Here is a 23,609-nt window from a genome sequence, read left to right on the forward strand (position 1 = left end):
TGTAATATCAGGTGTATGTGGGATATATTTTGAAATAAGATTTGTAATATCAGGTGTATGTGGGATATATTTTGAAATAAGATTTGTAATATCAGGTGTATGTGGGATATATTTTGAAATAAGATTTGTAATATTAGGTGTATGTGGGATATATTTTGAAACAAGATTTGTAATATTAGGTGTATGTGGGATATATTTTGAAACAAGATTTGTAATATTAGGTGTATGTGGGATATATTTTGAAATAAGATTTGTAATATTAGGTGGATGTGGGATATATTTTGAAATAAGATTTGTAATATTAGGCGGATGTGGGATATATTTTGAAATAAGATTTGTAATATTAGGTGTATAAAAGGACAGAACTGAGAAATCAAATTCATTCTGATTTAGCAGCCATTAAGTCTGCAGTTTTATGCTGTACTTAGATATTATTCAAAAGGATAAACATTTGTTCGTACTGTTCCTTGCTTGATTACAACCTAGGTTGCAAAGATGAACAGATTCAGCAGGATATAATTGACCAGTGCAAAATTATAATCGTGTCATATGTACAGACTAAAATTTTAGTGTGCATGCAACAGATAGGTAAGTCGACACACTGATGTTCCAGCTGAGAGGTTAACATAATAGCAATATGTTAATTTGAGTTTCAAGCCTATTAAAAACAGTGACGGCACTAAAAAGCATAAAAGATCAATGATATAGTGTTATACTGTTACATTTGTCTGGCTAATTAATTACTGTATGTAGATAGATATACCACATACCATAACTAAATAACCAGTGGTTTTTCTATATGCACGTTTTCAACCCATGAAGGCACAATAACATCACCAGCATGGAGGATAGACTTGCAAGGTATATATGTACACACACACACATATATATAAGAGGGAGAGAGGAGAAACTCCTGGTACAGGATTTTATCTAAAAAAAATTATAAATTGCATTCATGTCTGTAAAAAGATAAATATCTTTTGTTACAATTTGCCTACGTGACCAGTCTTTTAAGAGCATATTACATAGGGTCTATAAATAGATGCTTATGCACATGTTGACAATTATTAATAATAATCTTAATAACAAGACTTAATGGCTCCTCTGGATTAATTTCACATTTGTCTAATGGTGTTTCAATGTTTTTAGAAAAATTCAGTAACTTCCCACTGGTTGTGTTAGGCCACACAAATAGGTAAGAGGCAAACTGAATAGTGTCATCTGTGATATGGGATATATTTTGAAATAAGATTTGTAATATTAGGTGTATGTGGGATATATTTTGAAATAAGATTTGTAATATTAGGTGGATGTGGGATATATTTTGAAATAAGATTTGTAATATTAGGTGGATGTGGGATATATGTTGAAATAAGATTTGTAATATTAGGTGGATGTGGGATATATGTTGAAATAAGATTTGTAATATTAGGTGGATGTGGGATATATTTTGAAATAAGATTTGTAATATTAGGTGGATGTGGGATATATGTTGAAATAAGATTTGTAATATTAGGTGGATGTGGGATATATTTTGAAATAAGATTTGTAATATTAGGTGGATGTGGGATATATTTTGAAATAAGATTTGTAATATTAGGCAGATGTGGGATATATTTTGAAATAAGATTTGTAATATTAGGTGTATGTGGGATATATTTTGAAATAAGATTTGTAATATTAGGTGTATGTGGGATATATTTTGAAACAAGATTTGTAATATTAGGTGTATGTGGGATATATTTTGAAATAAGATGTTATAATATTAGGTGGATGTGGGATATATTTTGAAACAAGATTTGTAATATTAGGTGTATGTGGGATATATTTTGAAATAAGATTTGTAATATTAGGTGTATGTGGGATATATTTTGAAACAAGATTTGTAATATTAGGTGTATAAAAGGACAGAACTGAGAAATCAAATTCATTCTGATTTAGCAGCCATTAAGTCTGCAGTTTTATGCTGTACTTCGATATTATTCAAAAGGATAAACATTTGTTCGTACTGTCCCTTGCTTGATTACAACCAAGGTTGCAAAGATGAACAGATTCAGTAGGATATAATTGACCAGTGCAAAATTATTAATTCTGATAGTGTTGTATGTAGAGACTAAAATTTTAGTGTGCATGCAACAGATTGTTAAGTCGACACACTGATGTTCCAGCAGAGAGGTTAACATAATAGCAATATGTTAATTTCAGTTTTAAGCCTATTAAAGCCAGTTACGACATTAAAAAGCATAAAAGATCAATGATATAGTGTTATATTGTTAAATTTGTCTGGCTAATTAATTACTGTATGTAGATATACCAAATACCATAACTAAATAACCAGTGGTTTTTCTATATGCATGTTTTCAACCCATGAAGGCACAATAGCATCACCAGCATGGAGGATAGACTTGCAAGAGATATATATATACAGACACACACACAGACAGATATATATATATATATATATATATATATATAAAAAGAAGGAGAGAAGAGAAACTCCTGGTACAGGATTTTATCTAATTTTTTATAATTTGCATTCATGTCTGTAAATAGATAAATATCTTTTGTTACATTTTGCCTACGTGACCAGTCTTTTAAAAGCATATTACACAGGGGCTATAAATAGATGCTTATGCACATGTTGACAATTATTAATAATAATCTTAATAACAAGACTTAATGGTTCCTCTGGATTAATTTCACATTTGTCTGATGGTGTTTCAATGTTTTTAGAAAAATTCAGTAACTTCCCACTGGTTGTGTTAGGTCACACGAATAGGTAAGAGGCAAACTGATTAGTGTCATCTGTGATGTGGGATATATTTTGAAATAAGATTTGTAATATTAGGTGTATGTGGGATATATTTTGAAATAAGATTTGTAATATTAGGTGGATGTGGGATATATTTTGAAATAAGATTTGTAATATTAGGTGGATGTGGGATATACTTTGAAATAAGATTTATAATATTAGGTGTATGTGGGATATATTTTGAAACAAGATTTGTAATATTAGGTGTATGTGGGATATATTTTGAAACAAGATTTGTAATATTAGGTGTATGTGGGATATATTTTGAAAGAAGATTTGTAATATTAGGTGGATGTGGGATATATTTTGAAATAAGATTTGTAATATTAGGTGTATGTGGGATATATTTTGAAATAAGATTTGTAATATTAGGTGTATGTGGGATATATTTTGAAACAAGATTTGTAATATTAGGTGTATGTGGGATATATTTTGAAATAAGATTTGTAATATTAGGTGTATAAAAGGACAGAACTGAGAAATCAAATTCATTCTGATTTAGCAGCCATTAAGTCTGCAGTTTTATGCTGTACTTAGATATTATTCAAAAGGATAAACATTTGTTCGTACTGTTCCTTGCTTGATTACAACCTAGGTTGCAAAGATGAACAGATTCAGCAGGATATAATTGACCAGTGCAAAATTATAATCGTGTCATATGTACAGACTAAAATTTTAGTGTGCATGCAACAGATAGGTAAGTCGACACACTGATGTTCCAGCTGAGAGGTTAACATAATAGCAATATGTTAATTTGAGTTTCAAGCCTATTAAAAACAGTGACGGCACTAAAAAGCATAAAAGATCAATGATATAGTGTTATACTGTTACATTTGTCTGGCTAATTAATTACTGTATGTAGATAGATATACCACATACCATAACTAAATAACCAGTGGTTTTTCTATATGCACGTTTTCAACCCATGAAGGCACAATAACATCACCAGCATGGAGGATAGACTTGCAAGGTATATATGTACACACACACACATATATATAAGAGGGAGAGAGGAGAAACTCCTGGTACAGGATTTTATCTAAAAAAAATTATAAATTGCATTCATGTCTGTAAAAAGATAAATATCTTTTGTTACAATTTGCCTACGTGACCAGTCTTTTAAGAGCATATTACATAGGGTCTATAAATAGATGCTTATGCACATGTTGACAATTATTAATAATAATCTTAATAACAAGACTTAATGGCTCCTCTGGATTAATTTCACATTTGTCTAATGGTGTTTCAATGTTTTTAGAAAAATTCAGTAACTTCCCACTGGTTGTGTTAGGCCACACAAATAGGTAAGAGGCAAACTGAATAGTGTCATCTGTGATATGGGATATATTTTGAAATAAGATTTGTAATATTAGGTGTATGTGGGATATATTTTGAAATAAGATTTGTAATATTAGGTGGATGTGGGATATATTTTGAAATAAGATTTGTAATATTAGGTGGATGTGGGATATATGTTGAAATAAGATTTGTAATATTAGGTGGATGTGGGATATATTTTGAAATAAGATTTGTAATATTAGGTGGATGTGGGATATATTTTGAAATAAGATTTGTAATATTAGGTGGATGTGGGATATATGTTGAAATAAGATTTGTAATATTAGGTGGATGTGGGATATATTTTGAAATAAGATTTGTAATATTAGGTGGATGTGGGATATATTTTGAAATAAGATTTGTAATATTAGGCAGATGTGGGATATATTTTGAAATAAGATTTGTAATATTAGGTGTATGTGGGATATATTTTGAAATAAGATTTGTAATATTAGGTGTATGTGGGATATATTTTGAAACAAGATTTGTAATATTAGGTGTATGTGGGATATATTTTGAAATAAGATGTTATAATATTAGGTGGATGTGGGATATATTTTGAAACAAGATTTGTAATATTAGGTGTATGTGGGATATATTTTGAAATAAGATTTGTAATATTAGGTGTATGTGGGATATATTTTGAAACAAGATTTGTAATATTAGGTGTATAAAAGGACAGAACTGAGAAATCAAATTCATTCTGATTTAGCAGCCATTAAGTCTGCAGTTTTATGCTGTACTTCGATATTATTCAAAAGGATAAACATTTGTTCGTACTGTCCCTTGCTTGATTACAACCAAGGTTGCAAAGATGAACAGATTCAGTAGGATATAATTGACCAGTGCAAAATTATTAATTCTGATAGTGTTGTATGTAGAGACTAAAATTTTAGTGTGCATGCAACAGATTGTTAAGTCGACACACTGATGTTCCAGCAGAGAGGTTAACATAATAGCAATATGTTAATTTCAGTTTTAAGCCTATTAAAGCCAGTTACGACATTAAAAAGCATAAAAGATCAATGATATAGTGTTATATTGTTAAATTTGTCTGGCTAATTAATTACTGTATGTAGATATACCAAATACCATAACTAAATAACCAGTGGTTTTTCTATATGCATGTTTTCAACCCATGAAGGCACAATAGCATCACCAGCATGGAGGATAGACTTGCAAGAGATATATATATACAGACACACACACAGACAGATATATATATATATATATATATATATATATATATATATAAAAAGAAGGAGAGAAGAGAAACTCCTGGTACAGGATTTTATCTAATTTTTTATAATTTGCATTCATGTCTGTAAATAGATAAATATCTTTTGTTACATTTTGCCTACGTGACCAGTCTTTTAAAAGCATATTACACAGGGGCTATAAATAGATGCTTATGCACATGTTGACAATTATTAATAATAATCTTAATAACAAGACTTAATGGTTCCTCTGGATTAATTTCACATTTGTCTGATGGTGTTTCAATGTTTTTAGAAAAATTCAGTAACTTCCCACTGGTTGTGTTAGGTCACACGAATAGGTAAGAGGCAAACTGATTAGTGTCATCTGTGATGTGGGATATATTTTGAAATAAGATTTGTAATATTAGGTGTATGTGGGATATATTTTGAAATAAGATTTGTAATATTAGGTGGATGTGGGATATATTTTGAAATAAGATTTGTAATATTAGGTGGATGTGGGATATACTTTGAAATAAGATTTATAATATTAGGTGTATGTGGGATATATTTTGAAACAAGATTTGTAATATTAGGTGTATGTGGGATATATTTTGAAACAAGATTTGTAATATTAGGTGTATGTGGGATATATTTTGAAAGAAGATTTGTAATATTAGGTGGATGTGGGATATATTTTGAAATAAGATTTGTAATATTAGGTGTATGTGGGATATATTTTGAAATAAGATTTGTAATATTAGGTGTATGTGGGATATATTTTGAAACAAGATTTGTAATATTAGGTGTATAAAAGGACAGAACTGAGAAATCAAATTCATTCTGATTTAGCAGCCATTAAGTCTGCAGTTTTATGCTGTACTTAGATATTATTCAAAAGGATAAACATTTGTTTGTACTGTTCCTTGGAAATAAAAAGCACACATTATTTGAACTATAATATTATTCTGGAACTGTTATAAATTATTCAAAGAATTATGGACTAGTCCATTTCCAAGTTTTGAATTTGATACAGAGCTTTTCATTCATTTAGGACTTTCAATGAACTTCATCAGGATTATTCTGGATTCATATCATAATACTGTAAGTTCCACTCACATTTTCATTTATAACTTTGATAGTTAAATCCTTTATTAAGTTTTACAAAACTTGCTGGTTTTGCTTCATTTGTGACCACAGAGCTGTAACAAATATCCCAACAAGTTATTTTTTTATTATCTATATCCCTACCAATGAAACATAAGAGGTAAGCATTCAAAATGTTTTCCTCAGATGATTAATAAAAGGAAAAAAAATCAGTCAAAGCAGAAATCAAAAGGCAGTCCTGCACATTTTGGACTTTTGTCTTTATTTATTATTATACCAATGATATTCCAGAAATATGGTAGATATATAAAACGCACATTTTATAAGTAAATGATGGTTTTAACTTTTTCCATACCAATTTCAAAATGATAAAACTTTGCATTTTGACAATTAGTGGAATGTAAGCTTATTTTGAGGGGGAGGGGTGTTACTTTACAGCAAATAAGACTGCATTTTAAGACTTACTTAAATTCATCATTACACACGGCTGGCCTTTCTACATTTGTGGACAGCAGTTCACTCATCTTCCACTTCTTCATTTCTGCTCTGAAGAAGACGTGTAAGTAAATACTACTGAAATAATTTTATGCAAAGAGATATTGCTCACATACTGTAATGAGTAAATCTTGGGAAAAAAAATATAATTATGTATGTGCATTTAAAATGTATAGCATTTTTGGCATCCCAACACTTACAGACGTTTAAAAAATGTCTAGATAAAAACTGGCAAGACCGCCTTGCTACACACGGGAGTGACCAGCTATTGTTTATTTACTACTTTAAGAAACGGTTATAAACCACTAAGATCAAAGAACATAACATGTGACTATTTCAACAAGAAATCTTCTGTAGTATTATAGACCCAAAGTAAATCATACTTCTGTACAGAAGAAATCAACCTGATGTAAACCATGCTTCTCTAAAATCTGAACAACAAAATAAAACATGTCAGGGCTGAGCAAATCCCATAGCCCAACATGCCGGACTAGTCATTTTTGAAGTCGGGCAAGTAAAATTTTCCAAATGCTAGTCCAGGACAAGTGCTTTTTAAAAAAATTGGGCTAGTCCTTATTTTCATGCTTTAATCACTATATCTGCCTTTATTTGGCCAATCATGCCCTCCGGGCGTACTGAATACTTGATTTTACCCCTCTTTGTGTATACATTTACATCCTGTTACAGCTTGACTGCATATTGGGCTAAGCGACCAAATTATCGGCAAATCAAAACACGTCAAACAAAAGAAAGCCAGTATGATCAATTAGCAGTGTTGTAAGCGGTTTTGTTGCAATGAGTTTACTCAATCTAGATTATAACAAACGGCTCACTATGATTTTAATCCAGCGAGTCAGTGTAAGTAGATTAATGAAAGGTACCTTACCGACATCAGTGTTGGTTTCCTTTATGAACTGATTAAATGACAGCAATGATTCTTTAATTTATAATTGATAACTTTCACATGCGATATTGTGTTTGAAGCGAAACAATTATGCTAATTAATGAGCTGTTTCATTTCGTATTTAAATGAGAAAATTGATGTTAGGATCACTTTAGAAGTAGTTGTCAAGCAAGCTGATAGCTACTCTGTAGATGAAATGAGTTTGCTAAATTATTTTCACAAGGAAGGTAATAACGGCAATTCGGAGAAGGTAAATTTGTTTGAAAATGGAGGGATAAAACGTAAGACGGATACTGAGTGTGCGGAACTATTTCTCCAGAGACATTAAGCAACAATCCGTGATGGAAAAAATGTCAAATATGACACTACAGTAGTCCCCCTCTTGAACGGCCACCCTGACCAGCGGCCACCCACTTCTTACAGCCAGAATTCGTTGGCACCGACGATTTTGTGTTCAAAAGTACCCCTCACGAAAGGCCACCTGGCTAACGCGACCAGCATATTAGTGCAATAATATAAAATTTACCCCTCACAAGAGGCCGCATTTGATTTGAGTATGTATCCAGAACCAGTATTTTATTCATAACGTGTGTTAAGAAATCCAATTGCTGTTTCCCCGATGTCAGGTTTTCGTTACTGAAAGAAGTGTTGAGTAAAGTACACTTACCACTAAGGTTAATATTATATCATTTACGCCTCACGCGAAGCCAAATTTATTCCATAAAAAAACCGAGAAAGACTCAAATTTTAATCCATACAAAAGGGTACGTACATGTAATCCAATTAGCCTTACTGCTGTGTTATCATAAGATGTCCGGTTTAGTCACTGATAATTGTTAAAATTACAATTATTGAACAGTTATAATAGCTGAGAAGTGGCAGTATCGATGTACAATACCCAAGTCAGCAGGAAAATGGTTTGATAGCCTTTATGGCTTCCCTTAGTAAGATGTTGAGCTTGTTCACTTTGATAATCAGTGGCTATTACAATTGACAATAATTGTCAAAATTACGAGTCCTAATGGCCGCGAGGTCAAATCTGCGTTAATGGTACATATCGAAGCCATTTTGGCTTCTCTGACTTAGTGTAAAGAAATGTATAAAAACAATAGGGTACCAGACTGCGACTAACGAATCACGTGACAAGATCACTTCCTTTAAAAACACGGCATGCATACAAAATTGTTTTATCATTAACATGAATAACTTACTGCAAAAAGATCAACATGTCATCGAGGAAAATAAAAATTCTCAGTTTAGAAGAGAATGTGAAAGTAATTCAACTGACCAATGGGGGGGGGGGGTTGTCGAGAATCCTTGCAGAAAACTAATGTTGGGAAGACTCAGATAAACAATATCGTGAAAGATAATGAAACAATTCTGCAGAAGTGGGAAGGTGAAATGGACAGAGAAAGGAAGATTGTTTGAGCCAGGAGACATTTGTATCCTGATTTGAATGAAAAGAAAAAGCAGCAATTTTGTCAGTTGAATTGGGATATGACGACTTTACCGCAAGTAACGGATGGTTGCACAGATTTCAAGTGCAACACAATATTAAGTGTTCTGTCCTTAGTGGAGAATCAGCTGATGTTAATAATGAAGTTGTCGAAGACTGGAACAAAAGACTAAACGATATATGCAGGGGATATGACAGCAAGGATATTTTTAATGTGACGAGACTGGTTTGTTTATTAGACTGTTACCAACAAAGTGACAGATGATGTGATCTGTAACATAATTATACAGTTTTAAAACTATGTCAATGATTATTCATAGCATTCTTTTGAAAATGATGACACAGTTTGTTTTACATTTATTTCACATCAAGCATGTGATTTTTTGATGAAAATATTAAATATTTAAAATTAAATGTACTTGTGACTTTCTTCATATGTATTTACTATTTGCATTTGTCATGCCCCTCTAGAAAGGCCACCCGCATTATAAGGCCACTTCCCTGCTGCATTAGGGGTGGCCTTATAAGAGGGGGACTACTGTACTAAGAGACAGAGAAATATTTAGCCGCATTGCGTTGATTGTCATCCCTGGCTTGAATATATTGACTCGGAAGGAAAGATGTTTTGCATTTACTGCAAACAATATCCAAAACTGGCACACTCTTAGTAAATACTCCACCTAGCCTCAGTCAATTATGCAAACTATTAGAAATCATGTTTGTAATAAGCCCATCCACTGCTGAGTGTGAACGAGGATTTAGTTCAATGAACCTAATCAAGACTTCTTTAAGGAATTCCTTAAACCAAAAGAGTTTACAAATGCTGATGAACATTTCTGCAAATGGACCAGAGTTTGAGGACTTTAACCCAGACACAGCTATCAACTGCTGGCTTAGTGCTGGTGCATGTGGCAGACATATACATGGACATATTTTCAAATCCATCAGCTAAAAACATATATACATGAACCTAAAGATGCCAAATGTATAACAACCAATGTTTTTGAAAAATTAAATTCTTCTAAGAAATAATTATGTTGTATATTATTTCATTTGTTTTTTTTCTATGGATTAAGTACATACGTCTCATCAAATCTCGGCAAGTGATTACCATTTTGGGAGCTGTGAAAAGTAAGGTGGGACTAGTGAAGAGTAAGGTGGGACTAGTGAATTTTCTGAAACCACTTGTCCTGGACTAGTGGTTTAAAAAAAATTTGCTCAGCCCTGCATGTTGCTTTTTATTCAACCAAAACACCCACTAAATATAAGAATAACAAATGATTTAGCAAACAATAAACACATCCATATTAGTGAAAACAGCAAGTAGCAGGAAAAAAAATGTACAGATGAGTTGCATTATTATGCCGTATCATGAACGTTTTTTAGTCTACAAACTAAATTGATTAAAAGGTTCATATACCACAGTACAATCATGACAAGGAACGAAAATAAGTAAACATACAAGCAGTGGCATAGCTAGGATATTTGGGCCCCTGCCAAATCTATAGAGTAAAAAAATAAATTGTGGGCCCCTCTGATTTGCATACTCTTGCTGTATGGTAGCTAGGCACGTCACTACAAGCAATCTTATATTTTCACATCGACAGATGTCATGCTTTGATGTGAAAAATATCGTATATAGTAAATCAGTTACGTCAATGATTCCAAACCTTTGTTGGTTTCAACCCAAGAGACTAATGGATGTTAATGCAACTTTAGATGCACAAGACAAGTGTGACTTTTATGTCCTCTTTGACTTTTAAATACATATCGGTGATAAACTTTTAGAGAACTTGTCTCGATGTTACAATATATCACAGACCAAGCAATGATGCCATGTTTAAGAATCTTTTTTGACATGTCATTCTATGTCAGCATATCATGAATGATGAAACTTGCAATGAGTAGCAGCTCTAGCTCTTGTATATGCTCACAATGTCTTAACCTTTGGCTGTTGTGTCTGTCTCACAAAGCTCCACAGTAATGGCAGACCACAGACATACAAGCATATCTTCATATTTTTTTCCTGACATTTCTTCTACTAGTGCTAATGCCATAATGGATGTCTCAACAGCACCATTTGCATACTGGACTACAAAGACCTTGCAATGAATGTGTGTAATGGCAATCATACAATTAGTTGAGTGAAGTAGCACTAACAAATCTCTGTTACTGAACAGATAGATGGACAAAGGACAACAGGGCATCCCATAATCGCATCAAGTCTATGATCACAAAGGATAAGAAAATTACCAGGAATGGAACATACCGTGCCATGTTTAATAGTCCTCTGTACAGAAACCAGCAGGGCTTGGTTGACACTGGAGATTATTATCCTAAAATGGACCACTGGTCAAGTTATGCAGTTTTAATCTAAAGTTACTGTGCAGGAGCCATTTTTGTTCTTTCTGACTTGCCACTAGTATGACATATGACCAGAGAATGTAAAGTATGCTTTATTACCCCAAGTGTTGTTGTTGTTGTTGTTGTAGGGTTTAACGTCATTTTTCAGTACAAGATAGGCTATACATGGCAGCCAGTATTAATGGTGGAGGAAGAACCCGGGAATGCACCCTTCCATAAATTTTGGTCAAGGTTTGTTATCTAGAACTAAAGTTATCATTCAAAAACATTTTCCTCTTTAAAGTTATAGTGTCCTGAACCTTTGACTTTTGACCTCAAAATCAACTGGCTTCTTCCTTTCTTCAAGTAAAAACCATCCACAATTAGTCCTGGTCTGCGATGCAAGCACATGCCATCTAAAAGGTTTGATAACTGCAGACTCCAACAACAACAGGGTTCTTCCGTACCTCAAGTACAAGCTGTCCACAAAGTCTGATAAAACAGTAAATGGTAACATGATTGTGCAAGAAACACTTTACTGCCACTATGACCTTGACCTTTAACATTTGTACCCAAAATCAATAGCATTTTTCCACACCATCAAGTGCAATCAATCCTGAGTTTGGTAGAGGTCAAACTTGAGTTACTATGCAAACTAAAGCTGACAGATGGACAGGGTCATAGCAAAACAGACTAAGCTAAAATGGCAGACATATAAATAAAATCTACATCTTGCTAACTACTACCACAGGCAAGACAAAAACTTACTCAGGCATGGCCTTAGAAAGCAAAAGCAGGTTTACATTCTTTCCCACAGGCTTAAAAGGGGGTATCACTGGTTCAACTGTAAAGATATGCAAAAAATATATATTTTCCCTATATACTGTACGAATAGCTATCTAAAAACAATAAAGCAAAACTTTCTTTAAAACAAAAGGCTGGTTGATTATAAATATAATGAATATGAAAGCAAACTTTCAAACTAAAGAAAATTAAATCTCCTTTCTTGGAAATGGGTCATCAGCTGCTATAAATAGAAAATTAGGAAGTACATGTAGATCCATCATGGGAAAATTAACTCTTACACTGATCTTATTCAACAGTCTTTCTTTTTAGAATATTCATATTTTTATGTGGAATTAAAAAGACGATATTGTAAATGACAGATGTAACTTTTCACAGCTTTATTTTAATTTTTAATGTACTAGAAAAGCACAATTTATATACAGGCAAATGTAAGGCTTAATTCGGTGAAGAAAAAGCGCGATGATTACACCAAAAGCATAATGGTCAGTGCATAGCAAGAGAATTTTAATGTTAGTGCATAGCAGAAGAATATTACTACAGTAACTGCAAAACATCAGGTACTTTTCTGTCTGCTAATGTGGATACACCTACTTAAATAACCTACTTAAATAATACAATGAAAATGCAGTGTGACATGCGACCTGTATAAGGAGATGGCACAATAACAAATATTGAATATATCTGATAAATAAATGCAGTATTTATTTGTCTCACTGATAAAACACAATATGCAAATTTATTTGTCTCGCTGATAAACCATGTTATGCAAGATTTGTCTGGATGATAAACCAAGCTATGCAGGATTTATCTGTCTGACTGATAAACCAAACTATGCAGGATTTATGTCTGACTGATAAAACACGCTATGCAGGATTTATGTCTGACTGATAAATTAAGCTATGCAGGATTTATGTCTGACTCATAAATCAAGCTATGCAGGATTTGTCTGACTCATAAATCAAGCTATGCAGGATTTATGTGTCTGGCTCTTCAAATCATTATGCAGGATTTATTATCTGTGTGATTTGGATTTTTAATGTAGCTTTAACAATTTTTCAGTCATATTGCTACAATGTCTGCAGTGTGGCAGTTTATAGTGACGTCTAGCACTGGGACATCATGCCACAGACATGTAGCATGATGTCCCACCCAGGCACATTATCCTGACACCAGACCGACCAGTCCTAACACTAACCTCTTAATGCTGAGCGCTAAGTTGCAGGATATATTTGTCTGACCGATAAACCATGGTATGCAGGACTTATTTGTCTGGCTGATATACCACAGTATGCAGGATTTATTTGTCTGGCTGATAAACCATGGTATGCAGGATTTATTTGTCTGGCTGATAAACCATGGTATGCAGGATAATACTACATACCATAACCTAATAGCCAGTGGGTTTTCTGTCTGCAAGTTTGGACCCACGTGAAGGCATAATATATACAGAACCAGCACGGAGGATAGGCTTGCAATGGCATCAATAACCACCTGGACATGTTTCTTATAAAGTTATGTTATCAAAAAAGTGCTAATGTCAATGTGGTTAAAATATAAAATCATCATTCGTTACTTAATTTCCCATCACAGTTTGATTCTATAGTATTTAACAAGCATAAAGGTAGTTAGTTGTAAAATGGGGCACCAAAAAAACCCAGTGTAATCAATGATTACAAAGATTACCTCAACTTTGACTAGTCTCCAGTAGATATTGTGAACATTATCAGGCTAAAATTAGTTTAGCCATTTTTTAAAACTAAAGATCATTTTTGGGCAATGATTTACATTTACATTCAACTTTTAATCATTTTAAAATTTGATAATTTGAGCTAATACTAAATAGCCATTACTGTGCAAACATAATGTGAAACCACCTAACTTTCCACCCACCCACCTATCTGAAGCCATATTGTGAAACCATGTACCTTACTACCCACCGGCTTATCTCAAGTCACACTGTGAAACCATCTAACTACTCACCTGCTTACTTGATGTCATACTGTGAAACCACCTAACTGTCATATGGTTCTAACAAGATGAAATGACCAAACATTTAAAACCCTGCTCTACAGCAAAGACCATACCCAAATTCACTTTGCTACAACCATTCATGCAGTGTGAAGTCAATATTCAACAGAAAACAAAAAAAGTGGGGCCAACAGGACTATTTTGGGGAAAAAAACAGAAAAAAACAATCATACAAATAAGTAGAAAAAGTGGGTAAAACTGAGACCACTGTTAAGACTGAAATATAAGGAGTCTTACAAACAAGTAGAAAAAGTGGGTAAAACTGGGACCACTGTTAAGACTGAAATAAAAGGAGTCTTACAAACAAGTAAAAAAAGTGCGTAAAACTGGGGCCTCTGTAAAGACTGAAAAAAAGTCCTTTATTATAAGGGTGTGGAAATAACAGAAGCACCAAAGACGAAATTAAGTCAGTGTCACGTAAAATATGGTCAATTAATTGAGAATAGCTTTTGCTTATAATGATGCATCCCAGAATTTCACAATTCTGTATAGGACAGTATGCCCAGAGCATGCCAGAAACTTGTGTGGTCATGCAACAAGTTAACATAAGCCTGTAAAATGTGAAATATAGCCAGTGACCATTTTTGGCATGGGTATGGTACTACGAGAGATATCTAAACTCATGCAGTTTACTGATTACAGCATACATTTAAAATATCAAAATGAAAAAGCCAGTGAAATGTGAAATATGGGTCACAATGACCTAATTTAATGAACAGGATGTTGTACACCACTCCCTCGATAACTCGCGCCCTGATAACTAAAACCTGCTTATAACACGGGGTCAGTCGTGGATCCCATTTTTTTAATACTAGAAAGTAACAATAATTTGTTGAACAGGAAGAAAATCATGATCAAAATTGGTAAATGAAACCTTGATATATCATCTGTTTTATCGTCGAAAATGGTTGGTATGACCATTTGAATCAATATTGTGAAATTATCAAATTTTAATAAGAAGTCATGTATTATGTTAAAATTTATTTCCAAACTACATTCCTGGTATACTGTAAATAACAGATTGCAATGAAAATGGCGCTAACACCTACTTGATGCACTAACACTATAATAAATAAATACCAATTAAATTTTTCTTTAATCAAGTGAAAAATGCATGTTAAATTATCTTTTAGTTCGGTTTAAGTTTAATAATCAAAAATACAATATGCAATGTTGCATTCAAAAGTGAAATATGTAAATCTACTATAACAGCAATGACAGCTAGCTCTGTGAGAACCCAAGTGCCAACAAAGTTTTGTTACCTAATTTGCACACAAGTATTTGTTGCAATCTGATTGGTATTTGTTGTATTGTTGCACTGAATTGAAAGCTGACCGTGTATTACCACGTTGGCTAGTCTTTTGTATCAAATAAAGAGGGTGGAATAAATGAAAATTTAAAAGGGATGCAAATCCATCCTGCGAAAGAGCTAGCAGCCCTGGTCGAGTGACAGATCATCGAACAATGATACAATTGTTTTTTGTTTGTTAAATATAATTAAACTGCCTCAAATTAGCATACTCATTCACATTTGTGATCAAAGATAGCAAGTCAACCAAACAAAATGAATACCTGATAAAATAAAATTCAGTTTCACATATATGTTTTATAAATGTGTTTCAGAGAATGTAGTTAATTTGTAATTACTGAATTGGTACTCTGATTTTCTCATGGATGAGAAGCTTCACTATTACTTGCAATGAAATAATTGCATCAAATCAATGCAATAATAAAAAATATGACTTTTGATGATGACAGCTGTTTCATGAACTAAGTGTTCATTTTTGGGGTTTTTTGTACATGTTTTCTGTTTTTTTATTTAATAAAAGAAATCTTGTTTGATTGTGAAATTGAATCAATAAGGAGTCCAGTTCCCTGATTACCATGCTCTTTGCGTTGCATTCAACTATCGTAGAGAGCAAAGCAGGCAGCATACATATCAGGGAACCACTCTAAACACCAACATAAAGCAGTGATGTAATACACAATGTTTTCGCATAGATGCGACAGTTGATGAAGCCAGATGGAATATTTTTAACAATCTCTTAGTGGTTGGGCATCTCGAAAATAAAAGTCATTTTTACACACAAAAACCCCAAATAACTTGGGTTAGAAAAAGTGTTTTATTGACAATTATTCCCAATGCGACTTTAAAACAAGCATTTAGCAATTAAATAGACCAGTTAGCCCCCCCCCCCCTTGACAGTTTTCTCTGTGTCCAGCGACAATGGCATCATTTCATATTGTTATGGAGGTCCCTTGGTAACTCGCACCCTCAAATGCGGTCGATGTTTTTGGACCCCATCATACATGAGTTATCGAGGGAGAGATGTACTCACCAAGATGCATCCTCTCAACAAGTTCTATTGTGTATTATGCAGCAACAGTATGTGGTCAAAAACTAAAGAAATGCCAGTAGGTCTTAATGACCTTTTGTTGTACTTGTGTATACAGTCAAACAGTATGATAATTCTGGCATAAACAATGCTCAAGACAAACCAAGGCAGCGAAGCACGATATATAGCTCACAGACTAGCCTTTATGACAATGGTGTGGTACTAGTCAAGATACATCCCCTCATTCAATTATATGGATTAAAGTATCTTAGCTTAAAGAAAAATATGCATGTTAAGACACAATTTCTTTTGCTTAAAAGGCCTATAAATTCCAAAGAATTTCTTTTGGTTAAAAGACCTATAACTCTAAAACAATTTCTTTTGGTTAAAAGGCCTACAGCGCCCTAACAATTTATCTGAACATTGTAAAATTCCAACAATGTTATTGGCATATAACAATAAGCATGCCAAAACCAATGCTTCCTAATAACTTAGCTAACGTATGATAATTGACAGAAACAAATTGTTTTTGTGCATTTGCATTTGGGGCAGGACAGTAATTTTTCAGATGGCATCATATTTCAAATAGCTGTTCAATATGTCACCTTATAATTTAAATTTATAAATTACCCGTACTTTTATTGGGATCTTTTTCAGCTGCTAAGAACAGAAGACCATGGAGGAAATTAACCACTTCTGGGATGTATCTCTTAGACAATGAGACATACTGAAAAAGAAAAAAGTATTGTGTATGTATACATAATTATAATTTCTCTTATCATGACATCAATACAACTGACACTGAAAATGTGATACCATGTCTAACCATGCTTAAATAGGTCAGACAATACGTACATATATCTTGTTCATCGTTTAAGTTAAAAGATGACCATGACATCACAAACAGGTTTTATTTCTTTGAGTACAAGAGAGGCTGCTCAGGCCAATTTGTGCTGCTCATACATCTGCACTGTCTTTGCAATCTCCTCGGTTAAGTCCTGTAGTTCCAATATGGATGAGACTGTCAGGTGGAACAATCTTGTGAGGGATCTTCCCAAGACTCGTGGTCAGACACATTTTCCTCCATGTAAGTTCTTCAGTAGTCAATCTTCTGATATCCTGATGATGTGGCCTGCCCATCTCATCTGTGACTTCATTTGCCAAGTGTGAATGCATGGAATGGTTCAGACTGGTCGCTTTTACACTGTTTAGCTTTCACATGCATACAGCATGGTCGGCAACACAACAGCTTTGTTGACAAGTTTTCTGTGCTTCCACACCTTTGTGCGAAGTATGCAAAAGGCCACATTCCTGCCTTCATAGGATTAAATCTCATTTGCCTTGTTGCTTGGCCACAACTCTTCATGTTAAAGGATGTCTTCTTAGATGATAAAGCACTACCTTCCAAACAGCATCATTTTCATCAAGCCAATCTGGAGATTTATTTGTGGTGGGACTGAGGGTTTTGGATGCAGCTGAATACAGTCTCTAAAGGATGCCAAGTTTTCCTCGATATTCTAAGTGTTTGCATCAATTACTTTTAGTTAGCCGCAGTTCTTAAATGTATCACCGATTCACATTCTCCTGACACACACACACACACATACACACATATATATACACACATACATACATTGCACTGATTACACGTATGCGTGCCGTAAATATATTAGTAACATAAATATATTGTGTACAGTCCATCATGCATCAAATACATACCACTGGGAATGAGGTTTACATTATTAAATATGTCTATGGGTCTTTCAATGTCTTAATATCTACATATCTGTTCATGCATCTGTTTAGAAGTCATATACATGCATATTTGTCCACATGCAATCAGAGTTGTGCAGACGTCTATGTCTTTCAAAAGACCCCCATTATTATGCCATAATATTATCCAATATTTTACAATTCAGTTGCAGAAGTCTATGTCTTTCAAAAGACCCCAATTATTATGCCACAATATTATCCAATATTTTACAATTCTGTTGCAGATGGGTTAGGGTTAGTCTTCTATGGTGATTTTTAATGGTTTCCTATTGGTGGTCCATTGTGTATAATATCTACATGCAAATATGTCAATGCATACCTCTAGGCAGATATTGCACACAAACAGTCCGGCTGCCACATCCCTTTCCTGGCTGACTGAACACTGTGCCAACATTTGACAGAGGAACAGCAGTGCTGGGGTGGTCACTGGGTGGTAAAAGTCTGATGTGGGGAACAGAATGGATACCAGCTTGAACATCAGTAACTGAAAACAGATACAACCATAAAAAAGGGGAGCACAGTAGTCATGTCATTCTGCATTCTCAGGTTAGGACTGTGCGCAGTAATCAAGTGTGACACATTATACAGGACACTGAGCATTGTGTCCTCTTGGAGATATATTCAGTACGGTGGATAAATGCTAAGAGTTGGAAAAGAATAAAATGTTCTGACCAGTAAACTGTTAAATTTAAAGATAAAATAAACACTACATTCCCTTTGGAAATGAACATTTAATTCACATCAAGGAAACAAGACTAAATACATATTAGGCATACAACAGTTCAGGTAAATTAGCTATGTATCTAGGTTCTCAAAGTCAAATTAGCCATGTACAGTGTGACCCCGCTATAACACGGTAGTTGGGAGCCATAGAACCCGACCGTGTTATAGACTGAACCATGTTATAAGCAACTAGGTCAGTCAGCTTAAGAAAATGATGTATGTACCCCAAAAAATTTGTGTGTGGGGGGGTGTAGGTAATTAATGAGGGCAGTAAAATATGTGCTTCACTGGCACAGGTACCATCTTAAATCAATGCATATTAAACAGGAAATACACCTGTAGTGAAAACAGAATGCATATATATTTTACTTTATTTCGAGAACCACAGATTGGTACATATACGTGTATACTATCTATATATACATGTCTTATGTACAGCATGAATAAAGTATCAACACTGTGTACTCACCCGCAAATCTCATCACATACACTGAATCAAACAAAACAATACCATCAAAAAAAACACACACACACTCAATAATTCTCACAGGTCAAACAGGTCTGAATTCAGTGCATAAACATAGCACAATCACGTAACAAATGAAGCACATTTACTATCCCAAGTTGGTAAAAGCTAGTTTGCATTTTAAGCCACTGTTGTTAGCGTTTTTAAGCACAAATGTTTTCCCTGCAAAAAGGAAACTTTCACAGCACAATAAACATGTTCTAATCATGTTGGAAAACGAAAAAATCCATCAGATTCTATTGCTTTTATTTAAGTTTAGTACTGACATCTTTGAAAAAATTTATTTTTTTATACTGAAGATTGTAGTCGGGTTTCTTTGATGAAAGGTGCATGCATTATTGAAGTCACTGCTAAAGACAGCTTCGGAGAACCCAACAAAAGCTCCATTTCTTATAGTGGTGGCAACATCAAATAATTGTATTGCATGATCAATACTGATTTGTTTTCCATCTGCTTAGTATGTTTTCATAACAGTCAGTGCTTCAAATGTAATGTTTTCTTTGAAATTTCAGCAAACTATTTTATCTGGGTACATTTTTAAAAAAGGAATTGGCTGTGGTTTGGTCGATTGTAGTTAAAGTTTCTCCCTGCCTACTCAACAGAGCAACAAGAATTTTTGTTAATTTTTTGCTACCTTCTACTCATGCATCAGAAATTTAATAAAGGGTCAACGGATGATAAGAGATGCAGGTGTTCTGGTCTGATGACAAAGATTAGCACAGAAAATGTGGGTGTTCTGAAGGATCTAATTCTAAGTGAAAAGAAGAGGAATTTTAATTACCATCCACACACAAATGTCAGTCTATGTAAATATATTAATTACTAGCAAGCGGCAGAAAATCCGACGAAAGATAGATTACGAGATAATGCCTCATCCGGTTGTTCTCTACTACCAGAAATGTCAACAACAAAAATGTGGAGATCTCACAACATACAGTACTCATGCTAGATGTCAACATAAGCAGATTATGATATAACAATGCACTGTTAAGATAGTTTGTCAATATGGACAAAGAAATTGTTTATGTAACAATAGATAAATTTCAGTGCCTTTTATTTCAAGTTTGCAGCTTCCGTTCACGGGGCCTCTGAATTTCTCCACTCCAAAACCGAACATCTCATATACAAGTTTAAACAGCTAACAATGTCACCAATAAAAAATTTGCCTGATGGTATATTTTGCCACCAATAAGGAAAACAAAATCGCAGTTTGTGGCATTGGCGAAGCCCTATGCAATCCTAGAATAAACTTTATTTTTCGTACTTTTAAGAAGAAAAAACTTTTTTCGTGTACGAGAAAAATACGTATAAAATTTAAGGAGCCACGCTACGACTGTCTTGTGTTATTCATGCAAGATCTCTTCCCCACTATGATAATAAACTTTTTACGATTTTTTTCTCATACTTTTAAGATTTTTTTTTTATGTGCAAGAAAAATACATGTATATAAAATTTTGGGAGCCATGCAGTGACTGTGTTATAGCAAGGTCACACTGTATCTAGGTTCTTAAAGTCAAATTTATCATCATCATCAGTCCTGAAGTCTGGTAGACCGTTGAGGCATTGCACAAGACCAAACGACCAATTTCCCCCATTCCTCTCGATTTTTCATCTTTCTCACAGAGTCGCTCAGTGTCAAGCCTCTCTACTCTCAGATGTTATCTTCCCACCTCTTTCTTTGCCTGCCTCTCTTTCTTCTTCCTTGTACAGTGCCTTGCAGGATTGTCTTGGCAAGTCCTGATGATCAGGAGACATGCCCATATCACTGCAGCTTAGTTTTTTTTCACTGTGATCATGAGGTCATCGTGAGGCCCAATGGCTTGTCTTATCCTTTGCCATATTTCTTCATTGGTGACATGGTCTTTGTGTGTGACACCAAGGATCTTTCGGAAACATCTCATCTCTTGTGACCTGTATCTTTTTCTCTAAGTCAGCTGTTATCCTCCATGATTCGCAGGCGTAGAGAAATATGGAGATCACCAGTGAGTGCATCAGTCTGACCTCTGAACTGAGTTTGATGTTCATGTCCTTCCAGATGGGCTTCAATTTTTTCAGCGCTGCTGTTGTCTGTGCAATCCTGGGGAGTACTTCGGCTTCGATCCTTCGTCTGTTACAGTTGCCCCCAAATACTTTGTTGACACTATTGCAAGTTGCCTTTCTTGGAGAGGGTGATGATCAGTGATTGGGTTCACAGCGATGGCCATACTCCTGTTTGCCAGATCTTGTTGCAGATGTTTGTGAGGGTGCTCATCATTGCTTCTTCCCAAGCTTGGATCAGTTCTGGTGGGTTGTTCTCCACTCCTGGTGACTTCCTCTTTTTCAGCGATCTCACTGCAGCTTCTACTTCTTTACGTAGGATAGGGTGGTTGTCATTAGTTGCTGGAGGGATGTTCAGTACCTCTGGATCTATTGTGGCTCAAATTAGATATGTATATTGGTTCTCAAAGCCAAATTAGTCATATGTTTAGGTTCTCAGTCAATCATCTTGGTTCTCAAATTCAAATTAGATATGCATGTTGCTTCTCAAAGCCAATTCAGCCATCTATTTAGACTTTCAAAGCTAAAACTTAGCTACATATCTCAGAGATGAAAGAAAAATTAGCCAATTTATATATGCACTCAAAGCCATGTCTAGGTTCTCAAAGCCCTCATTTTAATAGCTGGCATACTCAATACATAGGTGAAAAAAAATGCATGCAAATGTATCCCATGTGCGTTTTTGTCACGAGTGAGAGACTGGGTAAACATGAACACTGCATGAAGCACATGATGGGGTGCTAACATCAATTCCCTGCAATCTAACAAAATCACCTTGCAATTCTCTTGTTTTTGGGTGAACAACACTTAATTCAGCCTACTCTTGCATACATTCTTCTTTTCTGGTAAGATATAATTTTTATGTTAATGAGCTCACAAACTGAAAGACCAGAGTGCGAGTTGTGTATCGTATGTTTATAGTATTGTATATTAAGTATTCATTGTTTTGTTTTAGGTTTATCCCATAAATTTCCTGTCTGCTAATAAACCCAAGACCAGCGATTGTTCTAGTCATTTCTATCGAAGGATGCAAACTGCCTCTTTCTCAAATGTTAGCATATGCCACCCAGTGCCACTCATTGGCAGCTCCTACATCAGTACTATTATAAAAGGCTGCAAATTGACTCAATCAACTTAAAAAGGGTAAGTGCTGATTCAGAGCTGACAAGTGCTTCTCTAATGAAAAGAAATTTGTCAAGAACACTGCCACATAAGCTTATTTGAAGTCTTTACCTTTTACCAAATAGTTTCTTTTGTATTTGGTTTGATCAACCTCGTACAAGCTTCACTCTCAATACAAATAAAGGCCGAGTACAGACTGGTCTAAGTTTGTAATTACAGAGTACAGACTGGTCTAAGTTTGTAATTACAGAGTACAGACTGGTCTAAGTTTGTAATTACAGAGTACAGACTGGTCCAAGTTTGTAATTACAGAGTATAGACTGGTCTCAGTTAGTAATTACAGAGTACAGACTGGTCTCAGTTTGTAATTACAGAGTATAGACTGATCTCAGTTTGCAATTACAGAGTAAGTGCCAGAATACAACTTTCAACACAATCAAACTTATCATGATCATGGTCAACTTTAATATTTCTAAAATAGTTGGCTGAGTAAGAGTTTATTCTGGGCCTGTAAAACTTTTTAACCCTTGTCTGATTGGGCATGTGGGTATTGAATGTTTTTTTAAAATATTTTTTTATTGGTCTAGTGCTATCTAAATCTTA

The 23,609-nt window shown here is 34.2% G+C and overlaps 1 protein-coding gene across 1 annotated transcript in view; it reads right to left on the bottom strand.

Annotated features, from left to right (window-relative positions):
• LOC149772399 (nucleolar protein 14-like) overlaps positions 1-23,609 on the bottom strand; it is a 125,278-nt gene that overhangs the window by 48,870 nt on the left and 52,799 nt on the right. The window contains exons 15-18 of the mRNA XM_089947871.1: positions 18,918-19,082; positions 17,462-17,552; positions 12,423-12,498; positions 6,922-7,002 (exon numbers count right to left, since the gene is read on the bottom strand). Coding sequence (XP_089803997.1) covers positions 6,922-7,002; positions 12,423-12,498; positions 17,462-17,552; positions 18,918-19,082 — 413 coding nt within the window. The remainder of the gene's footprint in view (positions 1-6,921; positions 7,003-12,422; positions 12,499-17,461; positions 17,553-18,917; positions 19,083-23,609) is intronic.

The sequence above is a fragment of the Sinohyriopsis cumingii genome, unplaced genomic scaffold (genome assembly GCF_028554795.1).
Source record: "Sinohyriopsis cumingii isolate HCF-2022 unplaced genomic scaffold, ASM2855479v2 utg001510l, whole genome shotgun sequence".
Lineage (NCBI taxonomy): Eukaryota > Metazoa > Mollusca > Bivalvia > Unionida > Unionidae > Sinohyriopsis > Sinohyriopsis cumingii.